General features: G+C 41.1%; 1 protein-coding gene and 1 long non-coding RNA gene across 18 annotated transcripts in view; one reads left to right on the top strand and one right to left on the bottom strand.

Moving 5' to 3' along the window:
* Positions 1-25422, top strand: part of mapta (microtubule-associated protein tau a) — a 30452-nt gene that overhangs the window by 1785 nt on the left and 3245 nt on the right. For 3 of the 17 annotated variants that reach the window (XM_047817607.1, XM_047817609.1, XM_047817610.1), the window contains exons 2-13: positions 5680-5838; positions 12298-13029; positions 13618-13652; positions 13786-13884; positions 14206-14269; positions 17249-17287; positions 17625-17890; positions 18145-18237; positions 18462-18554; positions 19606-19698; positions 21822-21903; positions 22005-22111. In XM_047817607.1, the coding sequence (XP_047673563.1) occupies positions 5697-5838; positions 12298-13029; positions 13618-13652; positions 13786-13884; positions 14206-14269; positions 17249-17287; positions 17625-17890; positions 18145-18237; positions 18462-18554; positions 19606-19698; positions 21822-21903; positions 22005-22111 (1845 nt within the window). In that variant the 5' untranslated portion in view covers positions 5680-5696. Of the gene's footprint in view, positions 1-5227; positions 5295-5360; positions 5510-5679; positions 5839-10179; positions 10258-10885; positions 10901-12297; positions 13030-13617; positions 13653-13785; positions 13885-14205; positions 14270-17248; positions 17288-17624; positions 17891-18144; positions 18238-18461; positions 18555-19605; positions 19699-21821; positions 21904-22004; positions 22112-24169; positions 24315-24581; positions 24598-25422 lie in introns of those variants that run through there. The other 14 variants (XM_047817612.1, XM_047817617.1, XM_047817613.1 and 11 more) reach the window with 14 other exon arrangements.
* On the bottom strand, positions 1-25422 carry LOC113653575. Its single transcript, XR_007143727.1, has 3 exons — positions 25251-25422; positions 1312-1472; positions 1-798 (listed from the first exon to the last, which is right to left on the bottom strand). It is a non-coding gene; the product is annotated as an uncharacterized LOC113653575 (long non-coding RNA).

Here is a 25422-nt window from a genome sequence, read left to right as displayed (position 1 = left end):
TTCTTGTAAATCAAAGGAAGTTTATTCTAAGAGACAGATCAGTGGACGATTTGATAGCATTTACATGACATGCAAATTTGCAATGTGAATGTTTAAAATGATTCTTCATTGGAAACAAGCAAGTCAGTGCAAGAAAATTCAACATACATGTGACAACATGCAGTCCGTATACATCGGGTGTATAACACGCTTATAGCGAATGACTTGTTGGAACTATCCCGCTGGAGTGGATTCTCAGTGAAAGTATGGTACAGCACTTTTCTTGACTCCGCCTACATCCTGATATCCTGATGCCAAGACTCTTTCCCTCCCAGTGGAAGTCCAGCCAGCTGCATAATGCAAGTCATAGACCAGTAGCTTGTAGTACAGATTAATGGGAATTTTCCTGTTCTCCTGTTCAAGGCTTCCTGTATTTTTAGATCCTACATGTAATGCACAAAAAAAAAGACTATTGAGTTCTGGCATATAAATATTTATTAGACCGTGCTTGCAATATTTTATGTGTTTCATTGAAGTGTCAGAGGAGATTTAGGACTGAGCTGGTTACAACACCAGTGTCATCTTCAGACAAGCTGGCACGGTCGGCTGAGATAAGAATCAGTGCCACAGGCGTTGTTGGTCATGTTGTTTAGTGGAAAATGTGCAGCTGCATACAGTAGACTTTAGGCCAATAGTCCTCTCAAGCAGAACCCTGACGTACCGAATTCCAGAAGTTCATGTTTATCGGATTCCATGTGGTCCTGTTTCCCAGAGTTCTTTGCTTTGTTGGGGTCTTTCAGGAATGCTGCTTCTTTCTCACTTTATGTAAAGACACAACAGCAGCAAACTGGTCAACAACAACAACAAAAAAAAAAGAGAAAGAGAAGAGAAGGTTTTGTTCACATGACGTGACGTGACGTGACATGAGTGCTTCGGCTTACAAAACCACAGTCGGTTCACAAATGCTAATTGCACACGAGTGCCGATCGATGTTATTGCTGTTTTGCTCTCTTGTAAATTTCACTACTTGGTTAATGCAATAAACATCCTGATGTCCTTTTGTCAACATCCTTTATTCAGGAAACCAGATAATTTCATATGGATTTCATCCAAAGACTGAATAGAGATAATCAGTAGATATACAGTATTATGGTAAAGTGCAAAGCTGGCACAATTTCAGCTACAGGTTCTTGTTCTTATCTTAATATTTAGGGTTTATCAAAATAAATAAATAAATAAATAAATAAATAAATAAATAAATAAATAAATAAATAAATAAATGTAGGAACCACAGTTAATCAAGGGAAATTATATTATATTATATCATCTTACTTAGCTTAGAGCAGACTGATATCCAGGCGGTTAGCGTTTAGACAGCTCTCTCTTTTCTCCATAGATGTCCTTTAGAGTTATTGTTATTGTGTAGCAGAGTTATTTATTGTGTAATTGCTTGCTTCTTCACAAAGCAGGTTGAAAAGGAGGACGAAAGAGATCTGGAGAGAATAGAAAGATATAAGATAGAGAAACGACAGCGATGCTGAGTTAAGCTAGGTCACAGAGGAAAGGCCGGTCATCCATGAATAGAGCATCCTGATCCTGCAGCTTCCCCGATCACACACACTGTGAACAGGGTTTTGCTGTGTAGTTCTTGCTCGACAAAATATTAGGTGATAGACAAACAGCTCTGCATTTTTGGATTTTTTTGGATTATTTTTTCCACATGGATGCTCAAGGATCTAGGAAACATCTCTACCGTATGTCTACCATATGAGCAGACATTACGTAGGTAATACATCATGATAATTATGTCACCCAGTTCTAAATCATATGACCATGATAGAAACTGCATCCATTTTTAGAAAGATCCTACAGTGCCTTTCATATAAGTGCTTAAGTGTTCACCCCCACATAGGCTTTTCCACAGGTCATATCAGGGCTGGTGGCAGCGGTGGGCATGGGTAATCTTAGCAGACCCAAACCTTAGTGTAGTAAAGTACTAATGTAATTGCCTGGAACCGGCCTTGGGTTATAACTGCAACCTGCAATTGAATTGGACTTGGGATTAATTTCATGAAGTGGATGGGGAATTATTTTTTTTTATTACTATTAATAGTTTGGATTATCTGTACCAGAAGTAAAATAATTAGAGTAAAGTAGATTTTATGGGTAGTTAAAGTTATGGGTATTAGTTCCTTTTACTAAAAGGAAACAGCACCATGAAGATACGTCTGGGCATAAATTATTAATTAGGGTTCATTCATTCATTGAACTGCCTCGGGTCACGGGGAGCCTGTGCCTATCTCAGGCGTCATCGGGCATTGAGGCAGGATTCACCCTGGACGGAGTGCCAACCCATCACAGGGCACACACACACTCTCAGACGGGAGACGGGAATCGAACCCCCAACCCTGCAGGTGTGAGGCGAACGTGCTAACCACTAAGCCACCGTGCACCCCCCTAATTAGGGTTAGGTAATAAAAATAAATAAAAGACTAATAAATACTTTATTAAAAGAAGATCTGATCCCATTTTAATATTATGGGCTGTTTATTTTTTTAGATGTGTGTCCAAATCCCAGGACTTCCAGGTTGGAACACTAAAATATTAAAGAATACATTCAGATTGTATTTGAGACGCGAACTTGAGGCAGCGAGACGTGTTTCTAGGTCAGCGAACGTGACACTGATTTCACCCAACAGTAAAGGAAGTCAGGGATGGTGCTTTAGCCGGAATAATGTCTGGTCGACTTAAATCCACAAGCCGGTATTTAGTAAGCTGACGGATCCTCGAGTCGTGGTTTGTAATTATCCCGAGGTACTGTTTCTTGTCAGACACATCCTCATTTGAGGCTTTGTCCTCACAGGCTGTTTAACAAGCATTAAACACGTGCTATTTAAAATAAATAAGCTCATTGCTACTGTACCGTTTGTGTGTATAAAAATATATGATATAAGCTCATATAAACCTTTCAGGGATGCTTCTTATACATACGCACGATGATCTGAAAAGATGTTTTTCTCGGTGTAATGACTGTAAATTGAGGTGTGTCTTTGCAGTGCTGTGTCAATACGCTTGTTTGTTTAATACTTCACGACCAACCTTCATCTTGCTCCTGCGTTGGTGGCTTTGCTGAAAAAACAAGAGCTGGGCCAAGCCTGCATTCCTAAGCCATACTTACACACACTTGACACTTTAAATGCCTACCTTTGCCCTCTCCTCCAATAAAACAACCAAACAAAACACCTCCCTGGGTAAGTACCATGTGATCTCCAGCTGTCCTTGGAGACGAGTACTAAATCAGCAAGGGGGGGGAAGCAGTATCGGGTTTTTTCTGTGGGGGAAGTCGTGGCCTAATGGTTAGAGAGTTTGATTCCTAACCCTAAAGGTTGTGAGTTTGAGTCTCGGGCTGGCAATACCACGACTGAGGTGCCCTTGAGCAAGGCACCGAACCCCCCAACTGCTCCCCGGGCACCGCAGCATAAATGGCTGCCCATTGCTCCAGGTGTGTGTTCACGGTGTGTGTGTGTGTGTGCACTTTGGATGGGTTAAATTCTGAGTAAGGGTCACAACTAAAGAGAGCAGAGCACAGGATCAGACATGATACAGCACCACTGGAGCAGAGAGCGTTAAGGGACTTGATCAAGGGCCCAACAGTGGCAGCTTGGCAGTGCTGGGGCTTGAACCCTGAGCCTCTGATCAACAACACAGAGCCCTGGATGAGTTAAAAAACACTGCTGACTTGGTTCCATGATGGCTGATAAGAGAGGCACGTTGTCTCAAAACAACCAGCTCCTCCTATAAACATCAAGGTTTGTGTATCGTAAAAGACTCATAAACCAGATGAGATTTTTCCCTCCAGCACCAGGGGTTCCTTTCATTCCCTTTCAGTCTCTGATACATATCATGTGTTATGAAAACGCTGAATCGAACAGAGGAATGAACAAGCTGATTTCTTCATATTCCTCCTGTACTAATCTACCGTATAGAGCCAGTTGTCGCTTGCCTCGCTTGTCTAGATGGAGACTAATGTTAAAGGTACAGTTAAGTTAAGCCGATCTTGTCCTACAACAGGTTTCAGGTCTAGCATCTGAGCGTATGCCTTGAGGGTTACATTCTTTCTTATGGAGGAATTGCTGCTTTCTCCACATTTCTGATTGCATGTCTAGACTTGGACTTGAATATATAAGGAGAGACACACCGGGCTCAGTCATGCGAGTTTGTCTAGAGGACAAGGCTGTCCAGGTCATATTTAAGTCCTAAGTAAGGGAGGAGGACAAATCTCGTCCAGACATACTCTAGGATGTTACTGTAGTTTATGCAAGACTTACTGAGCACCATGTAATGATCTCATGCTGTAATAAGAATGTATAGGATCATCACCATCGCAGAGGACGTATATTATCTACTCATTGGTGTGCTATTAAGTCGTCCATGTTGTCCTTGACGACGCTTTCTGTAGAAACAGGAGGAGGATGCTCGCTTCTAGTTATAAAGAAGCATTAAGTAGCTGATGGAGAGGAGCTCATTAAAGGTTAAGTCATATTTTTGATACAAAATATCATAAAAACTTTTTAAAATTAGAAATAATAATTATGTGCTGATGGTGGCTTAGTGGTTAGCACGTTCGCCTCACACCTCCAGGGTTGGGGGTTTGATTCCCTCCTCCGCCTTGTGTGTGTGGAGTTTGCATGTTCTCCCCGTGCCTCGGGGGTTTCCTCCGGGTACTCCGGTTTCCTCCCCCGGTCCAAAGACATGCATGGTAGGTTGATTGGCATCTCTGGAAAATTGTCCGTAGTGTGTAAGTGTGTGAGTGAATGAGTGTGTGTGTGTGCCCTGTGATGGGTTGGCACTCCGTCCAGGGTGTATCCTGCCTCGATGCCCGATGACGCCTGAGGGTCCCCGTGACCTGAGAAATTCGGATAAGCGGTAGAAAATGAATGAATGAATGAATTATGTGTTGAATATGTGTTGAAATCATATCCTCAGGTGAAATGCTTCTCAGAGATAAAAAAAAGTCTATAATAAAATAATTAAGCAATTAATTCATTAATTAATGAACTTGGCAGATTTATTATCCGTCATTGGCACAACCGCTAAATGCAATAGCTCATGTCAAGCTCATGTTTCATTTCAAACATAAAAATAGCTATGAATACAGTCGGCATGACGATACACTTGAGGTTGTGAGTGGATCGACCTGTTTGTGTGTGTTTGCATTTATAACGACGCATGCTGTCACAGTTAAGGGGAAGTGTTAGCTCTTGGTGTAAGCGAGAACACTCGCTTCTGCTCATCTCGCTAACTGCACTATTTTGGTGAGCGTGTCTGAAACCCTATGCCGGACCTGCACGCTGGCACGTATAAATAGCTCTGGGTCTGTTTACTTTGAGCCTGTTATTCCAAGAGAAGATGACAAACTTTGTGAATGATTTCTACTGATAGCAGACCGACACTCTGAGAGGGCTTGTGGTTTGATAACTGATGGTTGTATAGAAACTTGGACTTCTATGGATTTTCTGCCTGTCCTGAGGTTAAATTTGTCTGGAATTGTGCTGGGAAATGTGGGGCTTCAATAAATTAGCCAAATGCTAATAAATTCTTCCTCTTTTCTCTCTCTCTCCAACCCCCACCGCTCTGATTTTATTCCTGGATCTTTATTTTGCCTTCAGTGCCTTCACTATTTTCTCTCTACCCTTTCAGACTGATCCTCGATTGCTATGGACCAGCAGTACGATTCATTCAACAGCCACTCTAACCACTGCGACTCAGGCGATGCCATGGCGAACTCAGTCGCCGGCATGACCATCAACGACCGTCACCATGGGGAGCAGATGGAGAATGGCATCAGTCCAATGAAAGGTGAGATGGCTACTGGGAAGTTTTTCCAACCAGAACAAATGTTTCACAATGATATAGATGTTTGAGAAATCATCCCAGTCGTATGATCGACTTTCATGCTTTTAGATCTGTCCTCTGTTTCCATTCTGCATGCTATATAAAGGGAAAGGACGAACGTAATCGTCTCTGAAGGGGACATTACCACGAGCAAGAAATAGCAGACGAATCAGACATGTCTATTCCTAAACAGAGTTTATTGTGTCTGCACAGGACACTAGTGACATTGTCATGAGCTCTGAAATCATATCTTGGATAAGGGCTAAAAAATAAGGTGATATGGAAATAAATAAGCTGATTAGGCACTTAGATGTGTTATATTATTAAAATTAATGAGTATAAATGAATGCAAATGGAATTAAAATACATTCCAGATTATAATCTCTGTATCGTTTTATTTTCTTATTTTTCTATATTTGGGATTATAATATCCAGACCTTTCATCAGGCTCTCTATTAATCCCTATATTTGTTTAGCGGTGCAGCTGGCGAGGCCACGCCATGGCTTTCTGATGTAGTCTTTTGTATTAATCTCTTTACATAAAGACAACAAGGCCATGCTTGTCAGGGTCCTCAATCCAGGCTTTGCAGCTGTCTGCTTCGTCCTGTAATCCTGGCATCTGGGTCAGCTTCCTGCTAGAACTCTGTACTAGTGTAGTATGTGGTACTGATTCAACATAACCAGATGTTTATATTGTGTGTGTGTGTGTGTGTGTGGTTGGTTGTGTGTAGTACAGTATAGTGGATTTCTCTAAATAGACCATTTGAGTTTTTGAGAAAAAGAAGAAGAAGAAAAAAAAACAGGCTGGGTCTCGGACCGGTTTGCGGAAATATGTGAACAACCAGATCAGAATTTTAACCGTTCACCAGAAAGATCTGGTTCTGTTATTTTTAGATCCTGTCAGACGCTTATTATTATTATCATTTCGTGTAGTCAGTCTTTCCCCGTGACTTTAATTCAAAGCAGATTGACAGAAAAACCCTGAGACATTATGAGGAGGAAGCCCTGAGAGGAACCAGAATCGTCTGGGTGACACCGGAGAGTGCAAACCTTCACCAGTTTCAAATTTAAGTCCGTCGTGTCTCTTGTTTCCTTACATACTGTATGCAGCCTCCTCGTGCTAGTCTCGAATATTTTATTCAGTGCTAAGGTCTAAAATGGCAGCAGAATGACTAGCGAACCGGGGCGACATCAAAACACGGTCGGCTACGTCGATAATCTGCTAAGCTTTTTAAGGGTTGATGTTTCAAAACATAAGCGTTGATCGTTGACTCTGGCAGCAAAAAAAATAATAATAATAAAATGTGAAAAGACAAACAGAGCGATGTAGTCGTGGTACTGACTGACAGCCATTGGCTGATGTTCCAACCCTATGAATAGCCTTCCTTGTGTTACACACATTCAAATGCTGTAAGCACTGCCATCATGTTCTCTCTTCACTCCTACATGACCCACGGTAGCACGTAGCCTAGCTTTATCCCCTATTACCTTCTATCTACTGTAAGTGTCAGAATCAGAGCTTAAACGGCACTAGACAGCGAGTAGGTGTTAGAGTAAGTAACTCTGAAGTCCTTTTTTTTATTATTACAGAGGTTTCCCAAGAAGCTTCAGTCAAACTGAGAGAAGATAAGCTAATATCAGAGACCGAGGTCTCTAATGTAGATTGCGCCCTCGAACCCCGTATTAAAGGCAGGGTCTCCGATTTTTGAGAAATGCTTCAGAAAGCTGAGTCGGGCAGAATAATAAACAAAAATCAAAACAAACATGTAGCCAATGAGCAGAAAGGGGCGGGGCTTGTCAATATGGACTGAGAGAGTGTTTGGTGCGCAAGTGTGACATTAGCGGAAAGCGTTTTTAACATCGACATGGAGGATAAAAACAAAGAAAGAAAGAGAAGAAAGACTTACGATAAGGACAAGAAGTAGGACGTGTTAATATAGGATCAGCTTTGAAGGATCAGCGCTGGAGAGAACTGAAGGAGCAGGAAGTTGGCCACATATTCACAGGTTGGAGTTTCCCGAGTCAATAACTCCTGAGCTAAACGCTGTTACTACACAAATAACACCTCTTTTCTATCGTAGTAATGTAGAGAGGCAGCTACAACCGCATTTTGTGTAGTAATAGCGTTTAGCTCAGGAGTTATCGACTCGGGAAACTCCGACCTGTGAATATGTGGCCGACTTTACTTAAGACGCCGAGGCGCTTTTTTCCTTCTCGATAGGTGAGTAACGTTGGTTTTGCTTTGTTACACAGAACTAATATATGCCTTTGTCCTTTACATCATTATGCTTGTGTGGCATTTTTGCTTGTTTGTTTATCTACAATCGTATTGTTCTTCCCTTCAGCTATGATAAAGACACGTTTCTTTCTGTTAGTTGCCTGGGTTACGTATGTATGTGTGGGCGGAGCTATCGATACAGGGGTGGGACCCGCTTGGGTTAGGGGGCGTGTTTGTTTTGGTGATTTGAAATCGGAGACCCTGCCTTTAACGCTGCCTTCACGTGCTATTGGAATTAGAAGTATGTCGCGTTCCCAAGCTTTGTTGTCGGAAAGGACATGAAACGAAAGCCACGTCAGGGTCACTCATACTTTTTTACTTTTTTAATTATCACCGTAACACATAACAGTAACAATAACACTTGTGTAATTTTTTTTTTTTTGGTCAAATACAATCTATTTTCATCAATGAATATGTCCAAAACAAGTGTTAACTATTAACACTAGGTCATGTGTGTTATGCTGAACACAGCTTTTAGCTCGAGATGTCTGCTACTCATGGTGTGCACCATGTTTTTCTCTGAACATGTCTTAACACTAAATAGCTTTCTTGTCTGAATGATGGATTTTATCCAGGATTTTCTTTTCCTTTATTTATCTTAACTGATTTAATGTAAGCGAATAATTCCAGCTTCATGAATAAGCCTTTTGAGATGCGACTTGATTTGCATGTGAATGGGTTCTTCATTTATTTCAACTCCAAGCTTGTTCTCCGTGTATCTCCATCGGTGCTACGCGTTTCTGTGGAAACCCACGATAATGTACTGAATTTGAGGAAAGGTGAGGAAATGTGTGGTGATGAAAAGAAATCTACAATTAGAAATCAGGTGATAATCTGTTTAGCATGAGTGTGTGTTCTTCTCATGTTCTTCTGGATGGGTTTTTTTTCTGGGTTCTTTAGGTTAGTCTCCAGTGGCTCTAATCAGGATACTGACAGTGAGTTAGTAAATAGTGGAATAGTAGAAATCAGAAATCCAGATGTTTTCTGGTTTTTATTCATAACGAACGAGCCAAAGATGACGTCATGAACGGCTAAGCTTGGAGTAAGGGCTACTATTTCTATAACCTCAAATCCTGTGTTTCTGAAGTGCCAGAAAACGATGAAACATATAGGACCTAGTTTTAAATCTGCATATGGAGTTTTTAAAGTCTCTCTTTTGGTGCTTTTCAGAAGAAAAGGTCAATGAAGATCCAGCGTTAGCACATGAGTTTCCCCAGGATGAGATCGCCTCCCTTAATAAGTAGGGATGTACCAATCCGATATTTCTGATCGGCATCGGCGCCGATCCATGCATTTTGAGTGGATTGGGTATCGGTGGTGCGTGACCGATCCACATCCAATACCCGTGGTCATGGGCGTCGGAACCATTATATGTGGGTGGGACAGGACACACCCACTTTTTAAGACCAATAATTTTGGACCCACCCACTTTTACCGTCTCTATTCAGCGCATAATGTCTTTTTTTTATTACTTTTCAGTGCCCCGCCAGTCGAATCCATGGGCGTCGGAACCATTATATGTGGGTGGGACAGGACACGCCCACTTTTTATTTACTTCCGACGCCCATGCCCTTGGTGGGTGGTTAATGAACAGCAAACATCATAGACTATTGCTAAATACGTGTATATATTAAATTACATTCAGGTAAATAAATATAATAAATTTAATAGAAGTATAATATAAGATTCACTTTTTCTTCAGAAAAGAATTAATTTAATAATTGCAGTATATATGGTTTAGATTGTTATACCACTAACTGTTAAAAGTACTGTTTGCTAAAACCGCTGCGGGAAACCCTGCTATTAATAAGCAGGAGCAACAGGGTAAAAAAACAAACCTTGTGTAATCACGGTCAGAAACACTGTGCTAAAATAACAGATCATTGTCATTTCACCATGAATATATAATCTTAAAACATACAGTATATAAGCAAGTCTCATGACTCGAGACCTTCCGCCGTGTAAGAGTTAACCTGCTGCTAACATTGGTGCTGACTAATTAAAGGGTCTCAACTGTTGTCTAATAGAAGGGTTGGTGGATTCTGCAGAAGCATATGGAGAAGCTCAGCCAGCATCTGCTCCTGCTGATTCAAATGGGCAGAGTGGTAGGTGGCACCAACCACTGATTGCTGCCTTTCCGTGATCGATGCGTTGTGTTTTGCCTTTTTTTTTTTTTTTTTGCTGGAATGCTATGGTTTCGCCTTACTGACGTCTACAAGCTTTTGTCTTTGTGTTGCTCGTAGTACATCTGCTTCTAGTTGTCTTTTGTTCTTCTTCTTTATTTTACTTGAAAGTGAATGTTTTTTTTGAGATCTAACATGCTGTCTTTCAGTCAGGAGATAATGTACAGTAGTAGATTCTGTCATTCGTTTCTCGTGTGATGTTGAGCGAAGTGCCGAAGGCTCTCTCGGCGACAGCTGCTTGGCGTGTCATGACAGCTTGTTCCAAAAACTTTCTCTTATTAGCAAACTATTTACTTTACACTTCCAACTTAAAGCGTTTGTCGGTGTGTGTTTTTTTTTCTATCTTATTGTATTATTTCTAGGTAACCCTTTAAATGCATTACCTGTCTGTCAGCATTCGCACTTGGCATCTACCCCTCCTCCCCCCGTTTTATTCGCCTTTTTTTTTCTCTTGTGTACGTTCATGAGAAAATGGGTTTAAAAGGGTTTACAGTTCTCTAATTCCTGCTTGTTTCTTCCTCCTTATGGATACATGGCATTTATGAACAAGCCGGAGGTCCCACAGGTACGTCCCCAACAGTATTCATAATGTTCGGTCTCTTTTATTGATTCGCATTCGTTAGTTCAACTCTAATATGTATGGATGCAACGATCCCCATTTTTTCGCCAGATGTCTCAAACTCTTATTTGGTGATATCAGAACCTTCAATTGCTAAGCTAATGAAAACCTTTGAAAGCCTAATGTTGTAAAGATGGTGCTGTTGGATCTGATTTCAATAAAAGAAAACAACAATAAGAACAACAACAGATTTCAATTGCCATCTTTTTTCAAAAAGTAAACCAAAATTACTTAATTTTGAAATCAATGCCCCTTTTCCACCGAGGCAGTTCGAGTGCAGGTTCAGAGCCTAATTTAGAACCAGTTCTTTCTGTTTCGACCACCAAAGCACCGGCTCCGAACCAGAAAAAGTGGTTCTTAAGTAGCACCAAAACGTTGCTGGTCTAGACTTAAGAACCGCTGGCGTTAGGGGCTGTGGGCGGGGCTACTGTTAGCGCATTTGATAATGTACCTTAAGTATACTAATGTTTAATACACTTTTACTTTACCGCGATATGATACATTATCAGCACACATGATAGTAGGTAGCTACATGCTAAGGCTATATTTTTTCTGTGTTAATGATAAAATAACGTTATGTACTTTATCGATTACAACCTCCATTTATACAGATTACACGGAGCTGCACGTACGCGTTTTATTCGCCGCGTTTGGATGCCAATGTAGGTTCGCAAAGCCATGAGCATGAACAGTAAATCAACATCCGCCATTGTTGTTGTGTTTGTCGCTGCTGCGCTAACGTTACTGGGACACATGGCACATATACAGTGACGTCACACTCGGCGCTGTGATGGCTCTCTAGCCGGTGGAAAGGCAAACCGGTTCTTAGAAGGTTCGCCAGTGGAACCAACTTTGAACCAGCACTAGCGCTAGCTCTGAACCAGCACCCGGTTCTTTCCGGTGGAAAAGAGGCACTAGATGTTTCTAGAGGTTGTTTGAGGACCCCACGGTTGTCTACAAACATAGAATTAAACAAGGGTGTTTTCTTTCCCATGACTGTAACTCACTCCATGCCATATTCATCTTTGTGACCCTGTTTGATTCTGTGTTAAATATAGACTAGTTTTCTTTAAAATGAAACTGGTTACCTTTCATAATCTCGGTCCATAATCATATTCATCAGGGCTGCTCAGTGGTTCCATCATTCCATTCCATGGTTTTGTTTTGTTTTCATCATCGTCTGTCTGTGTTCTGTTCATATTTAAACCTCTCTTCTTGTGGAAAAGTGGCACTGATTGGTTAGATGTTACAAATCATCAATAACTAGTTGTGGCCTTGCATTAATTATGACATTCAAAAGATGCTATTTCATGGACTGAAAGCAAATGCTGCAATATTTCCAGATGTAGCAGATGACTGCGCATCAGGAGGTTATGGTGAAGATTGGCAAGACCTGGGGACTCGAGGCTTTTTAGACCAGAGTATTCCAGAAGAAGGAGAAGAAGAAGAAGAAGAAAAAGAAGAACATTTTCTGATGACTAGCTGGAGTGGCCCTTCTAAGCATCTGCACCGTGGACCGGTCAGCCCTGATCGCACCAGGAGCCTGTCCCTGGAGAGCGAGCTTCCTGTGTCCTTCTTAATTCGCAGTTCGGCGCTGGAAGATCTCACAGCCGTCGGGGATAAGATCACAGAAAGTGAGAGTGTCTCTGTTCCTGAAGAATATCTTCGAGAACCCTGCAAGGACTCCACTGAGAGAGGTCATAACGATGGGGAACAAACCTTGATGGATCAACAGAAAGATACACCAAGTATGAGCACCTCGCATTGTCCCAATGGTGATTTATCAGTGGATCCGAGCTGTGTACACACCGATGGAGGCGCTACACCTGATCAGGACTTTGTCAATGATGCTCTGCACGCACAAGGTCACATGCAGTGTCTCAGTTCAGTCTCAGCGACAGACCCTTACTTGGTACCGCATAAAGATCACAGTGATTTAGATGAAGATCATCCTGTAAGTCTAGAGACAGAAGGAAACGAAGCCGTTCCTCCTTTGATGGACTCGAACGGTTCTCCAGTCACATCCTACGGCTCACCGGGTAGAAAATCTCGTGTACCCGTATCTCAGTTCAAAGGTCGGTGATGTCTTGTTCACCCGAATCCCGGCTCAGTCTCTCTTGTTTTACTTCCTTCTCTCTTTGCTTTTCAGATCTGTTTTTAAGCTGTGCCGCATTTCCCTTTTGCTATAAAGAATGTCCAGAGAAATAAACTCAATAAACATTGAAGGAAAATCGCCTGTTGCCCCACAAATGTTTATTTTCTTACGCTTTCCTTTCATATATATACTTCTGTCACCCTGCTGTGCTTTGACCTTGGTTGACAGTAACGAGGCCTGTTTTTTGCGCTAATCGACGAAGGCCACGCTCCCTGACCACATTTCCACAATTCCCCGTTCAGCATGTCACATCTGCATGAATTTGTTTGTACGCTCTTGCGATCATCGCTCAGCTATCGTTATTAAAAAGACAGAACTGCTAGCGTCCTAGCCTAACACACTTTTAAACACGGCATAACAAATACAGCTAGCGCAGTTTCTCTAGGAACTCTGAAAGCATGGCTGTTCCCTGTGGTCCATGTGTCTATTCTGGTATAATAGGGCGAACCTGAGGAAAAAAGTTGTAACAAACCCAAGTTTTGACCCAATTTTTTTTTCTCTCTGGCAGCTCAACCCAAGACCGACAATGACATTGAGAAGCGGGTAAGAAATCATTTTATTTTCTTATATTATTTTTATAATAATACCCCATCTGCTCTTCACCTCTCCACTTTTTTTCCCCTCACAATCTGTATTGTTTTGATTCACTCATTTTCATCTTATGACACGTCTTAAGACACTCAAAGCACCTCCTGCCAAAGCTAGACTATCTTCCCAAAAAAGACCCTCCAACATTGTGAAAAATTCCTCTAGTGCTTTACCACCAGGGACAAAGGTGAGTAAAGTCACTGAGCAAACCTCTGTCCTGCTTCTGCTGCAAACGACTTAACCTCCACTCCGACTCCGGTGGCCGTGTGCTCTTCTTCTGTTTTCTCTAACACCTTCGCTGCATGTAAGATGTCATCACCATCTTAAGTCTCATAATCTAAACCGATTATTTACTGACCGTAGGAGCTATTTATTATATAAATTGTGGTTTGCAGTGCATGAGCATAACTATTTATCTTTATCTGTCAGTTTCAAGTCATCTGGAAGATCTGGATGTAGATTTCTTTGTGTTTATAACAAGTCAGACGCAATTTCTTTTGTATTTAAGGCTCCAGGAAGCAGGCCTTACGCTGCTGGTACGAAGATCCCTGCGATGACTCCACCTCAGTCAGGTGAGAGACTCACTGGCCTGTTGACCAGAGGGCCCCAAACTTATTGTGCACCACTGACCGGTTTCATGTAAGATATTATTTCACAGCCCGGACTTGGGGGTGGTCGGTTGCAACAAGACGCACTCACATTTGTTGATGTGTTGACCTTCAATAATTGCTTCTGTCCTTTTAGTTTTCTTTTTTTTTTCTACAAAAAACTCCAGAGGCTTGTCTTTTAATGCAGGATGCACTTATTTCCAGGGCAGGCATGGCCTATTTGATAATCTAACCCTAACCCTAGTTTTTGGTTGTTTTGTTTTTGGTTGTTGAACTTCTCGGGTCACGGGGAGCCTGTACCTATCTCAGACGTCATCGGGCACCGAGGCAGGATACACCCTGGACGGAGTGCCAACCCATCACAGGGCACACACACACTCTCATTCACACATACACTCACACACTACGGACAATGTTCCAGAGATGCCAATCAACCTACCATGCATGTCTTTGGACCGGGGGAGGAAACCGGAGTACCCGGAGGAAACCCCAGAGGCACGAGGAGATGAAAACTCCACACACACACAAGGCGGAGGCGGGAATCGAACCCCCAATCCTAGGGTTAGGGTTAGGGTTAGGGTTAGGCAAACATGCTAACCACTAAGCCACTGTGCCCCCCTGGTTGTTTATTTGATTTCGAAAATAGCTTAAAGGTTCCCTTCCACACAAAACCGTTTTTACTTGTATTTTTTGGTATGTGTTAGGTCCGTATGTGTTTGTGTTGTGTCGGGAATGTGAAAATGACCTGCTACCTCCCCGGTCAGCTCTAGCCGCTGGAAAGAAATAAGCGGAGAAATCAGGTCAGTTAGAAAAGCTGCTCAGTGTGACATGGAATTGATCGAGCTCATTACTATTCATGAGCTCTCCCACTCGAGACCGCGACCACAGGATTCGTGTAGCTCAGTGACTTTCCTATACAGCAAGGATGGCTGAACGTCAATATACCCGAAGAAGCCATTCTGCCACAATTTCAGGTGATTGTAAACAAAGTTCCTCTAGCCTAGGCTACTTATTGCGCTGGGTGAATGAATAGTCATGCTCTCATATCCTAGCGGTTAGCCAATCGGAGCCAAGCAGCATAGCTCATTGAATATTAATGAGAACTGGAGAAATCGAGCTGAGTCTTCCTGCAGGCTTTCTACTGTATACCACACTAGAATGGCTTGAAACAAGGTAACCAAGGCATTTTTTCCATGGTAAACTTCAGACATTACCACAAAAGTAATGAAATACGTGTGGCAGGGCATCTTTAACTGTAAGATAATAAAGCATAATAGATATAAAATATATAATCTACCTGTATGACTGTTTTGTCCTCGATCATCCATCGTAGGTTTGCTCTTTTTTTTTTTTTTTTTTTGAAAGAGGCCGTTTTTCCAAGACCTCCAGAAACCACGCCCACTTTACGTCGTGATAACGAAACTCCTGGAGTTTAATCGTTTAATGCAGGATGCTTGGTCTCCATGTGCCGAAGCAGTCCTGAAGGCTTGGTTGCCTCATTTGACAGCCTATCTCTACATTTGCATTACAGCCTATCGCTACCTATTACTACGTACGTATGCAGGAGAATCACCTATTTGAATAAACCCATATTTTAAGTACGACTCCTGATATTTTCTATTAAATGTGGCTTTTTTTGTCTTCCCAGTTATACACTCTTCTTCTTTTTCATCACTGGGACTATTCTGCTGTGCAAAGTAGATCTACAAAGGGCTTAATTTTTGGTATCATGAGACTGACAGATGGATGTTATTAAAAGAGAATATTTTTTATAAATAATACATTTTAATAAAGCATCTTTCAGAGTGTGATTTTCAATAAAAGGTAAATAAAAGAAAATATTTATTATTTCCATGAGGCCCAGTTACCAAATGAGCGACGGACTTGCACCGGTCCGTAACCCCCGGTTATTGGGGACCACTGCTGTAGACTGTGTGTTTATCAGGACAGAATATTTAAGTTTCTATAAGTTTATAGCTCAGAAGTTTTACTCGGAAATTTACAGTTGATCTATAATTGACCTATTTTGCTTATATAATAAAAATTTACTGAGTCGAATTAAAACGGATTTGCTATTATATCTTATGGATACACACAAACGAGACTAACTCTGGTTTAGATGACATTTAGATGACATCATGAAGCTTTCAAAACAAGACAAAAACACAAGACAATGGTCTGAAAATTTTTGGATGTTATATCCAAGCAACCAAGAGGGAAAGGTTAAAGGAACTGGGAAGATCCACAAACCATTCCATAAGATTCCTTAAAGCAGGGTATTATTGAACATTATTAAAAAGTAAAAAATGATATATAGAGAAAGATTCATAGAAGAAAAACATGAAAACTCTCATTTGGAACTTGTGGAACATGCAGCGGAAACCATTCCAGGTTTGGTGGAAAATCTAGCATCATTTTCTGAGTTTGGTTTGAGAAACGAGTGCAGGACAATCCTAGAAGGCAACCTCTTATAGTTTTGCAGAAAATTGAGTATGAGACAGAGGTCAAGCTTCCAACAGGACAACACTCCTAACCATGAGGCCAAAGCTACAGTAGAGTGATTTATGGATGTTTGTGATGTATGGACATTTAGGGATGTGATAGCCTAGTGGTTAAGGTGTGGGGCTACCAATCGAAAGGTTGTGAGTTCAATTCCTACATCCACCAAGCTGCCACTGCTGGGCCCCTGAGCAAGGCCCTTAACCCTCAATTGCTTAGTTGTATAAAAATGTGATAAAATGTAAGTCGCTCTGGTTAAGGGCATCTGCTAAATGCGACACTACTAAGAGCCGTTACACGTGGAAACCGATATCATTTATATCGAAAACTGGTCATGTGTGCAGTCCATTAATCCAAAAGCAATAACGATTGAACCCATGTTTATATTAAGTAAGCAGCACTGCCTCACACTGCTTTTTTCTTCTTCTTCTTATCTTAATACAGTGAAAGTGGATCCGAAGAAACAAGTGAAAAATGGAAAAGGTAAAAGAAGACTTCAGGATTACCATATTTAAGAAAATATTTAGATGTTTGCTTCAGTCTTCAACATTTGTCTTCACGGTACATAGAATGCTGGAGTATTTTGTGAAACGTTCAGATTCTTGGTATCGTGAGAAAAACCATTATTGATCCTGAGCATCTGGTGCACAAGAAAGATGAACAAGGGGCTCAGAACAGTAATAATGCTACTTTTTTGTTACTAAACATGATTAAATGAAGGGAGTTTGAACTAAAAAAAAAAACAACAACCTTTTTTTTGGAAATGTTCCAGAAACTTCTTAAAGCAGATCTACAATTTATATTTTCTTCTCCTTTTCAGAGTCTCCCAAGACACCTGAGGCAAGTGGCCAAAGTAGTCCTGGCACCCCTAAGTCACCGGCTAGCAAGTCTCTAGGTGGGAAAACCCCGCTAGCAAAAGATATGAAGAAAGTGGCAGTCATTCGCTCCACCCCTAAATCTCCCGGTTCGTTGAAGAACCGTTCTCCGACCCCCCTGGCTGCCGCCGCACCCCTGCCTGACCTGAAGAACGTGCGCTCTAAAGTTGGCTCAACTGAGAACATGAGACACCAGCCTGGAGGAGGCCGGGTAATTTCTATTTATTTTTTTTATTTTTTAAGTTCAGTCAGGATGTTCAGATCTTAGTCAAACTATGTGCAGAAAGCACTAGAACACGATTCTTCACATTAACGCAATCAGGCCATTTTAATGACTTGAAAGCATTTAGAACATTATACTATTAGACTATTACTGTAGCTATTCCAAAACTCCTCAGTTAGCCAACAGATCCCTTTTTGCCCTGCGTGTTCTCAGTCTTTTACCAATACTCTACCTTTTTACAGGTCCAAATTCTTGATCAGAAGCTGGACTTTAGTAATGTTCAGTCTAAGTGTGGCTCCAAAGACAATATCAAACATGTACCCGGAGGTGGCAAAGTGAGTAACTATGGGATGAACCTTGAGTTTTGGTTCTTCCTCCAGTTATCATCACCAAAACTCCATTAAAATTCCATTCCAATACTGGATAGGAGTGTGCCTTATTGTACTTTTTTTTTTAATTCTAATACTGTAGATACTGGAAATTTCTCTCGGCCTTTTTTTTTGTTCGTCGTTACATCGCTTGTAAGTTTTTGCTCTTCCGTACTGCCTCTTGTATACAGATCCAGATTCTCGACCAGAAAGTGGACTTCAGTAATGTCCAAGCTCGATGTGGTTCTAAAGACAACATTAAGCATACGCCTGGAGGAGGCAAGGTATGTGGAGCGGAAGACCATATGTTATGATTTTTAAAGTATGTTTAAGACATCAATATATGAAAGCTTTACAAGCTCAAGTGAAACAGCTTTCAAGGCAATGACCTTGTTTCAGATTGCAATGATAAACCTCTAGTACTAATACATTTTCCTTCATGATTACCTCATGTAATTTCCAAATTTTTGATCAGAAGCTTGATATTTCTAACGTTCAGTCTAAGTTTGGCTCCAAAGACAATATAAAGTATGTGCTTGTGGGGCAAAGTGAGTAATGACAGGATGAACCTTAAGTGGTCACTGTTTCTCCAGTTATGACCATCACAATCTTTACTCATAGCCTAACGTTGCTCCTCAAACATCATCATAAAGTTGGAAACAATTTGCTCTTCCAAAGCAGATCTGTTTAAACGTAATCTTATACTGTAGGTTTATCCATAACCGATGAAAACTATTCGTCACATTTAAGTAAGTAATAGTAAGACACTCACAACTGACCCAATCCTGTTGGTATACATCACAGTATCCCAATCCTGGTCCTGGAAAACCTACCAGTAGATAATCTGGTAATTAATGAAGAAAACTGAATAATGCATGACAAAAAAAAAAAAACATGCTGGAACAGAAATAGACATAAATGAAAATATCCTTCTTCTGAGAAGTTGCAACCAGAAGGTTTTCTTTCATTTCCTTATTTTGGTCCTCATATGCAGCTCTTTCTGCTTTTAGTCCGAACAGATAACTCAGCAATGTTTAGTCAAACACGATGTCACCAAGGTACCCAAAGAAGAACTGTGAGTAAGTACGGGATGAACTCAACGCTTTCAAGCCTGGGTTCTTCCTAAACTGTCTATTTGTGGAGACCTTGTTAAAACGAGCTAATCTGGATTTCCCATCTTGTCTTTTTTAATCTTATTTAGATTTGAAAGTCAAACTTGGTGTGTCATAATGACGGGGTCTTTCCTTCGCTCTTGCCCCATCTCTTTCTCTGGTCTCCACAGACGGTTCTGACGGTGAAAATTCTTATCTTCTCCAAACCTGTTTATTCTTTCAGGTTCAGATTCTGGATCAGAAGTTGGACTTAGGTAATGTGCAGGCTCGCTGTGGCTCCAAAGACAATATCAAATACACACCCGGAGGTGGCAAAGTTAGTAAACAAGGAATATCTCCAACCTTGCAATATTTTTCTCTGTGTGTTTTCAACTGTCACTAATAGCTCTGTCTCGCTGATTTGATGTGTTTTTTTTTATTTATTTCAATCTGCTCGAAAGACCTTTCTGCACCAGTGAATGTTAATAGATTGTAGATCTCTGAGCTCTTCTGTTCACTTGATCCCTCACTTCCTGAAATTTAAAACTCCGTCTGTCCTGTTGGCACTGTGACTCTGTGGCATTACACTTGTACTTGCTGGATAGGTTCATTAATGATGCAGTTGCCTATAGGGTTTCTTTCACCGTTAATATGCACGCGATGTCCTGTAGATGTGAAAACCTTGGGGTCTGGCATTATTGCTCATGAAGGTGCAGCATAGAGGTCTTCTCGGGTATAAAGAAATGTACCTGACCCGAAGTGAACCGAATCACTTTTTACCCGAACCCGACGTGCATAATTTATTATGTTTTTAAGAAAGACCCGACCCGAGGCAAACACGAAAAAATTAGACCTGAGTCCGACCCGACCTGTTGGCAATTCTTTTTTAACCCGACTGGACCCGAATGTTGCGTAACTCTACACTAAAGTAACCACTACTGAGTGGATTCAAAATTGATTGACAGGTCTGTTTCAACGAAAACTAGCTTTCCGCCAGCCACACGTCGCCAGCCACATGTCGCAAGCGGTCTTGGCAAACAGAGGAGAGGTTGTAAAAGGACTCGAGTTGATGCACACACACGAGATACAGTAGTTCGGCTCTTCTCGGGTCCGTCGGTAAAAACACATTCATTTTAAATTACCCGAGACCCGATGCAGCTATTATTATACCCGACACGTGTCCGAGGTACACGTGAAACTTTTAGACTCAAACCCGCTCGGGTCGGACCTCGGGTTTTCGGATCTAAGTGGACCCGTGAAGACCTCTAGTGCAGTAGTCAAAAGTTACCACAGATTTTTATCCATGGACCAAAAGCTCTGACCAATTTGCTAGACTTTACTTATTTTAGCCATCTTCCGTCTCTCTGAGAAGATTGAGATGGTGTGGAGTGAAGGAGTGAAATGAGTTTTTTCAGATGTGTCATTTGTTTATTCTGTTATACACGTTTTTTTATTGACGTACCATTAGATAAGTACTTCATGAGGCGTTACACCACAGCGCTCTGGAATGCTTGATTCTGATTGGTTGCAGGGAGGTTGAGCTTCAGTAACAGCAGCTCTGACGGTAGGTTCAGCTGTCAAGGTTTATAATAATCGACTCGTTTTAAGAACAGTATATTCCATGGTCGTCGTCTGTAGTCAGCGATAGGATAAGGTTTTCCGTTGTAACGGTCAGGGGATTTAGTCGTTTAGATGTTTTCTGACACAAGAGACTCTTCAGAACAGAGAGTTTTGTGCTTAAAACTGTTTCCACAGCAAGACAAGAACATGAACACCTTCTCGTTTTTTTTTATTTTTTATTAATTAATAAAAAACTGGAACAAAACACTTCAGGATGTGTTGTTATTGCTGTAAGACTTCGCATCAGAGTTCATGAACTGTCGGTCAGCACTCCAGTGGAAATCCTACTTCTGTTTAGCTCGAGCTGGAGGTTATTTTGTTGTGCTCCTCTAGTTCTGAAGAACTCTAATGACTCTCCGTCCCTCAGCTCCACACAGTGGCTAGTTTGTGTCGCTCTGGACAGCTGGGTCGAGAGGCCCTTTGTAGCCAGCGGTTTGCCTCAGAAAGGCGATGACCTCATCCTGAGGACAAGTGCTGTCTTTTTATCCAGAAAATCCCCTGACCTTTGAGGGCTGTCATGGCAGTGAGTGAGGTCATCGAGTCTATTTTAGGAATTTGGGATTGTACACAGTTGTGCCGCGCTTCTGTTGTGGTGCCATGTAGCGGAAGGTTATTTATTTGTGATTTATTAAGCTTCGACTGATTTATTAAGCTTCAAAGTTTTCCTTATGGTAATCATGTCAAAGCTAGGCTAACATGCAAAGAATTTAGGTTTCTAAATTTTACGCCATTTGACTCCAGTAGACTAGCGTCAGCCAGAGTTTGTGAGTCTTTCGTGTTGTGTAACGCATCATGTATGGACTAACCACGCTATCTGTTGTCTGCTCTTTTGCTTTGCAGATCCAGATTGTTCACAAAAAGTTGGACTTTAGCACCGTTCAGGCGAAATGTGGCTCAAAAGATAACATCCGCCACAAACCAGGTAGACCCTCTTGTTCCTAACAGCGATACCACGATCGAGTACATTCGTATATTGTACGTCAGGTCCGTGTTGTCCAACGTGAATCATTTTCTTCCTTGTAGGAGGTGGAAACATTGAGATCAGATCTGAGAAAATAGAATTCAAGGCGCAGTCGAAGATCGGCTCTCTAGACAACATCGGCCACGTGGCTGGAGGCGGTCAGAAAAGGGTAAGCCAAAATAAAAGGGTTTTGTTAGAAACCATCCTTTTAGATGGTCGATCTTACACTGGGTTCCATCAACATTCCCACCTTTTGTATGAATGAGCATGGAAATGCCTTTTTAAGGGTTCATAAGGACTCCACAGTGGTGCAGGAGCATCGAACTGATTTGGCTAATGTATGTTTCTCTGTGGCTTCGCTCAGTAAATCAGTCACCTAGCAAGGTTTGAGACATATTTCATACAGACTTACTGTAAAAAAAAAAAAAAAATCTGTGTAATATTTGGTGAAATTCTGTATATTTTTATCGACTTATGTTCAAGGTAGAAAAACACAAGTTTAGAGCAAACCTGTTTTTTTTTCCTCAGAATTATTGTCAAATTTCTTTCAATAGTTTTAGGGCTAGCGATTGATCTAATGTCCAAGAGGATTCGAGTTCTTTCCTTCCGTCATCATGTAAGGCTTTCTTATCACCTCTATTTTGTTTGCCGCTCGGATCCACACCCTATAAGGTCCAGAAACAGTTATAAATAAACACTATGAGGACAAAAATTTGTGGACACCTGACGTATGGACTATAATAAGCTGCAGTATTCAGGGAAGGCTTTCCGCTAGGTGATGTTAGCATGGCTGTGGGGATTTGTGATCATTCAGCTACAAGAGTTTCTCTTCCGATCCGATTCCGATACCGATCCGATTTCCGTGTTCTTTTCTACCTTTAAAACTAAAGAACGTAAACGACTCGTTTGGTTATTAAGATTTATTTGTTTCTGGCAAAGAAATACAAAAATGCCCATTATTACTGGATGAAAAATGAAAACACAAGAAACCTTAAAAAAAAGTATTAATGCAGTAACAAACAGTACTTTTAACAGTTAGTGGTATAACAATCTAAAGCATATATACTGCAATTATTAAATTCAATTATTTTCTGACGAAAAAGTGAATCTTATATTATACTTCTATTAAATTTATAATATTTATTTACATGAATGTAATTTACGATAGTCTATGATGTTTGCTGTTCATTAATCAACCACCACGGTCATGGGCGTCGGAAGTAAATAAAAAGTGGGCGTGTCCTGTCCCACCCACATATAATTCCTCAAGCGGAATGGATTCGACTGCCAGCGCTAAATAATAAAAATAATAGTAATAAAAAAGACATTATGCACTGAATAGAGACGGTAAAAGTGTGTGGGTCCAAAATTATTGGTCTTAAAAAGCGGGCGTTTCCTGTCCCACACACTTATAATGGTTCCGACGCACATGACAACGGGTATCGGATTCGCTCAAAATGCTTGGATCAGCGCCGATACCGATCCGAAATATCAACCGAGGAAGTAATTGCAACCGAGGAAATTGGGGTCGGATTGCAGAGGCAGCTATGATACGGCGCCTGTGGAGCAGTGTGGATTAAGGACCTTGCTCAATTATCCAACAGTGGCAGCTTGGCAGTGCTGGGGCTTAAACCCCAAACTTCCAATCAACAACCCAGAGCCTTATCCACTTGAGCCACCACTGCCCAGTATTAACATCATGTTAGGATGTAAAGGAAGTCTGGGGGTTAAGTCGGTGTCTCAGATTATTCCTAAAGTGTTCAGTGGGGTTAAGTCTGAGTCAGGGATCTGTGCAGGACACTCCAGATTTTCCATAAGCAAACCATGTCTTAATGACGCTCACTTTGTGCAGAAGGGCATTGTCATGTGGAGCACGTTTAGGCCAGTGAATTACAGTTCCAGTGAATTGTAAAGCTACAACAAACTGAGACACTTTATACAGTTATTTGCCTCTAAACAACCTTGATTATGATGGTAAGGCATCCACAGACTTTTGGCCATATAGTGTTTAATAACGGTCATATTTTGCTTTTCCGTTGGATACTTTTCCGGTTTTTTTTATTATTTATTTTTATTATTATTATTTTCAATTGACCCAATAATTTGTTCTCATTTTGCTTTCCCTGTGTAATTTATGTTGCAACCATCTAATTAATTTTTGTTATGTTTTTGGTTCCGTATGTTGCTTATGTCACCATTCATTTGCCACCATGGTGTGGGTGTTTAGAGAGAAAAAGCCCGAGGTGCAGGCACGCCCCTAAACGAGGGCTCACTCTCCCCAGACCCCAGTGACCCCACCACCCCATCATCCATCAGTGTCTCCCCAGAACCCATCCTCCTCAGCAACCCCCAGATAAAGATTGAAGAATCCAGTAAGTATCTAGGAAGGAGGTGTATATGAAATCCATCCGCTTAAATGTTTAATGGAGTGGCACCGTAAATACCTTCTCGCAAAAAGAGAACTGGAGTATGTGTGTGTGTGGGTGTGGGTGTGTGGGTGTGTGTGAGGAGCGAAGGAGCACCTTAATCATGCTGAACACACAGAATTGTCTTTGCTTTGTAATGCTACAGTATACATTTTCTTCTGTGCTGGACTAATCGACCTTAATTCTGGTTTATATGGTTTATATGATTTTCAGTGGAAAACAGCAGGAGGTCAGTAGAAGTAGCAAAACAACACGATCCATTTCACGTCAAAATACACACGACGATTTAGGCACTTTCATGCTTGAAGTTTTCAGCATTTTAAAGCTGTAAAATGATCAGTACCATATTTGTGTCTACACACACACACACAAAAAAAAAACTTTTTGACAATCTGGTGGTGAATTAAAAAAATTTTTAAAAGATGTATTGAGATGCATTGATACCTGAATGAATAACTTAAATATAAACAACAATAATTTTACAGGCGCCCCCTTGTGGCTAAAGGTTTAAGCAGGAAAACGCTAACACTGTACAACAGGGGTGTCAAATCCAAACTCTGTAAGGGTCATGCTGAGGGTTGTGAACAAAATCAGGGGCCGGACATATATTTAGAGGATTTTTTTTTATTTTATTTTGAGGTTTTAAAAACCTCAACGTTCATTAAACCTTATTGGTTAAAAAAAGACACCCTGCATCTTTTCTTAGAAACAATCTCATCTATTTTAGGACTAATGTCCTTTGCCACAGCCACTTTCATTACGGAGACCAGATGCTGGTCTGTGAGGCAGGATGTATCCATGCTTCCATACTGATCATGTTTTGTTTCAAAATGCCTCCTAATATTATACTCTTTAAAAACCGTGTTTTTTCTTTGTACTCACAGAATAAATTGTCTGTTTCCCATCTTGGTTGGAATTGCTGATATTCACTGTCCACGTTTATTTTTTTAGACATTGTGCTAGTCACCTGGCCCACCTCAGATAGCATTTACGTTGTTTACAGTTATTCGCTTATTCTCTGAGTCGAGTGAAGCGCAGCAGCGCCACCTGTGTC

The sequence above is a fragment of the Tachysurus fulvidraco genome, chromosome 8 (assembly GCF_022655615.1).
Source record: "Tachysurus fulvidraco isolate hzauxx_2018 chromosome 8, HZAU_PFXX_2.0, whole genome shotgun sequence".
Lineage (NCBI taxonomy): Eukaryota > Metazoa > Chordata > Actinopteri > Siluriformes > Bagridae > Tachysurus > Tachysurus fulvidraco.
The sequence above is the reverse complement of the archived record's forward strand: the minus strand, read 5'-3'. Positions and strand labels throughout refer to the sequence as shown.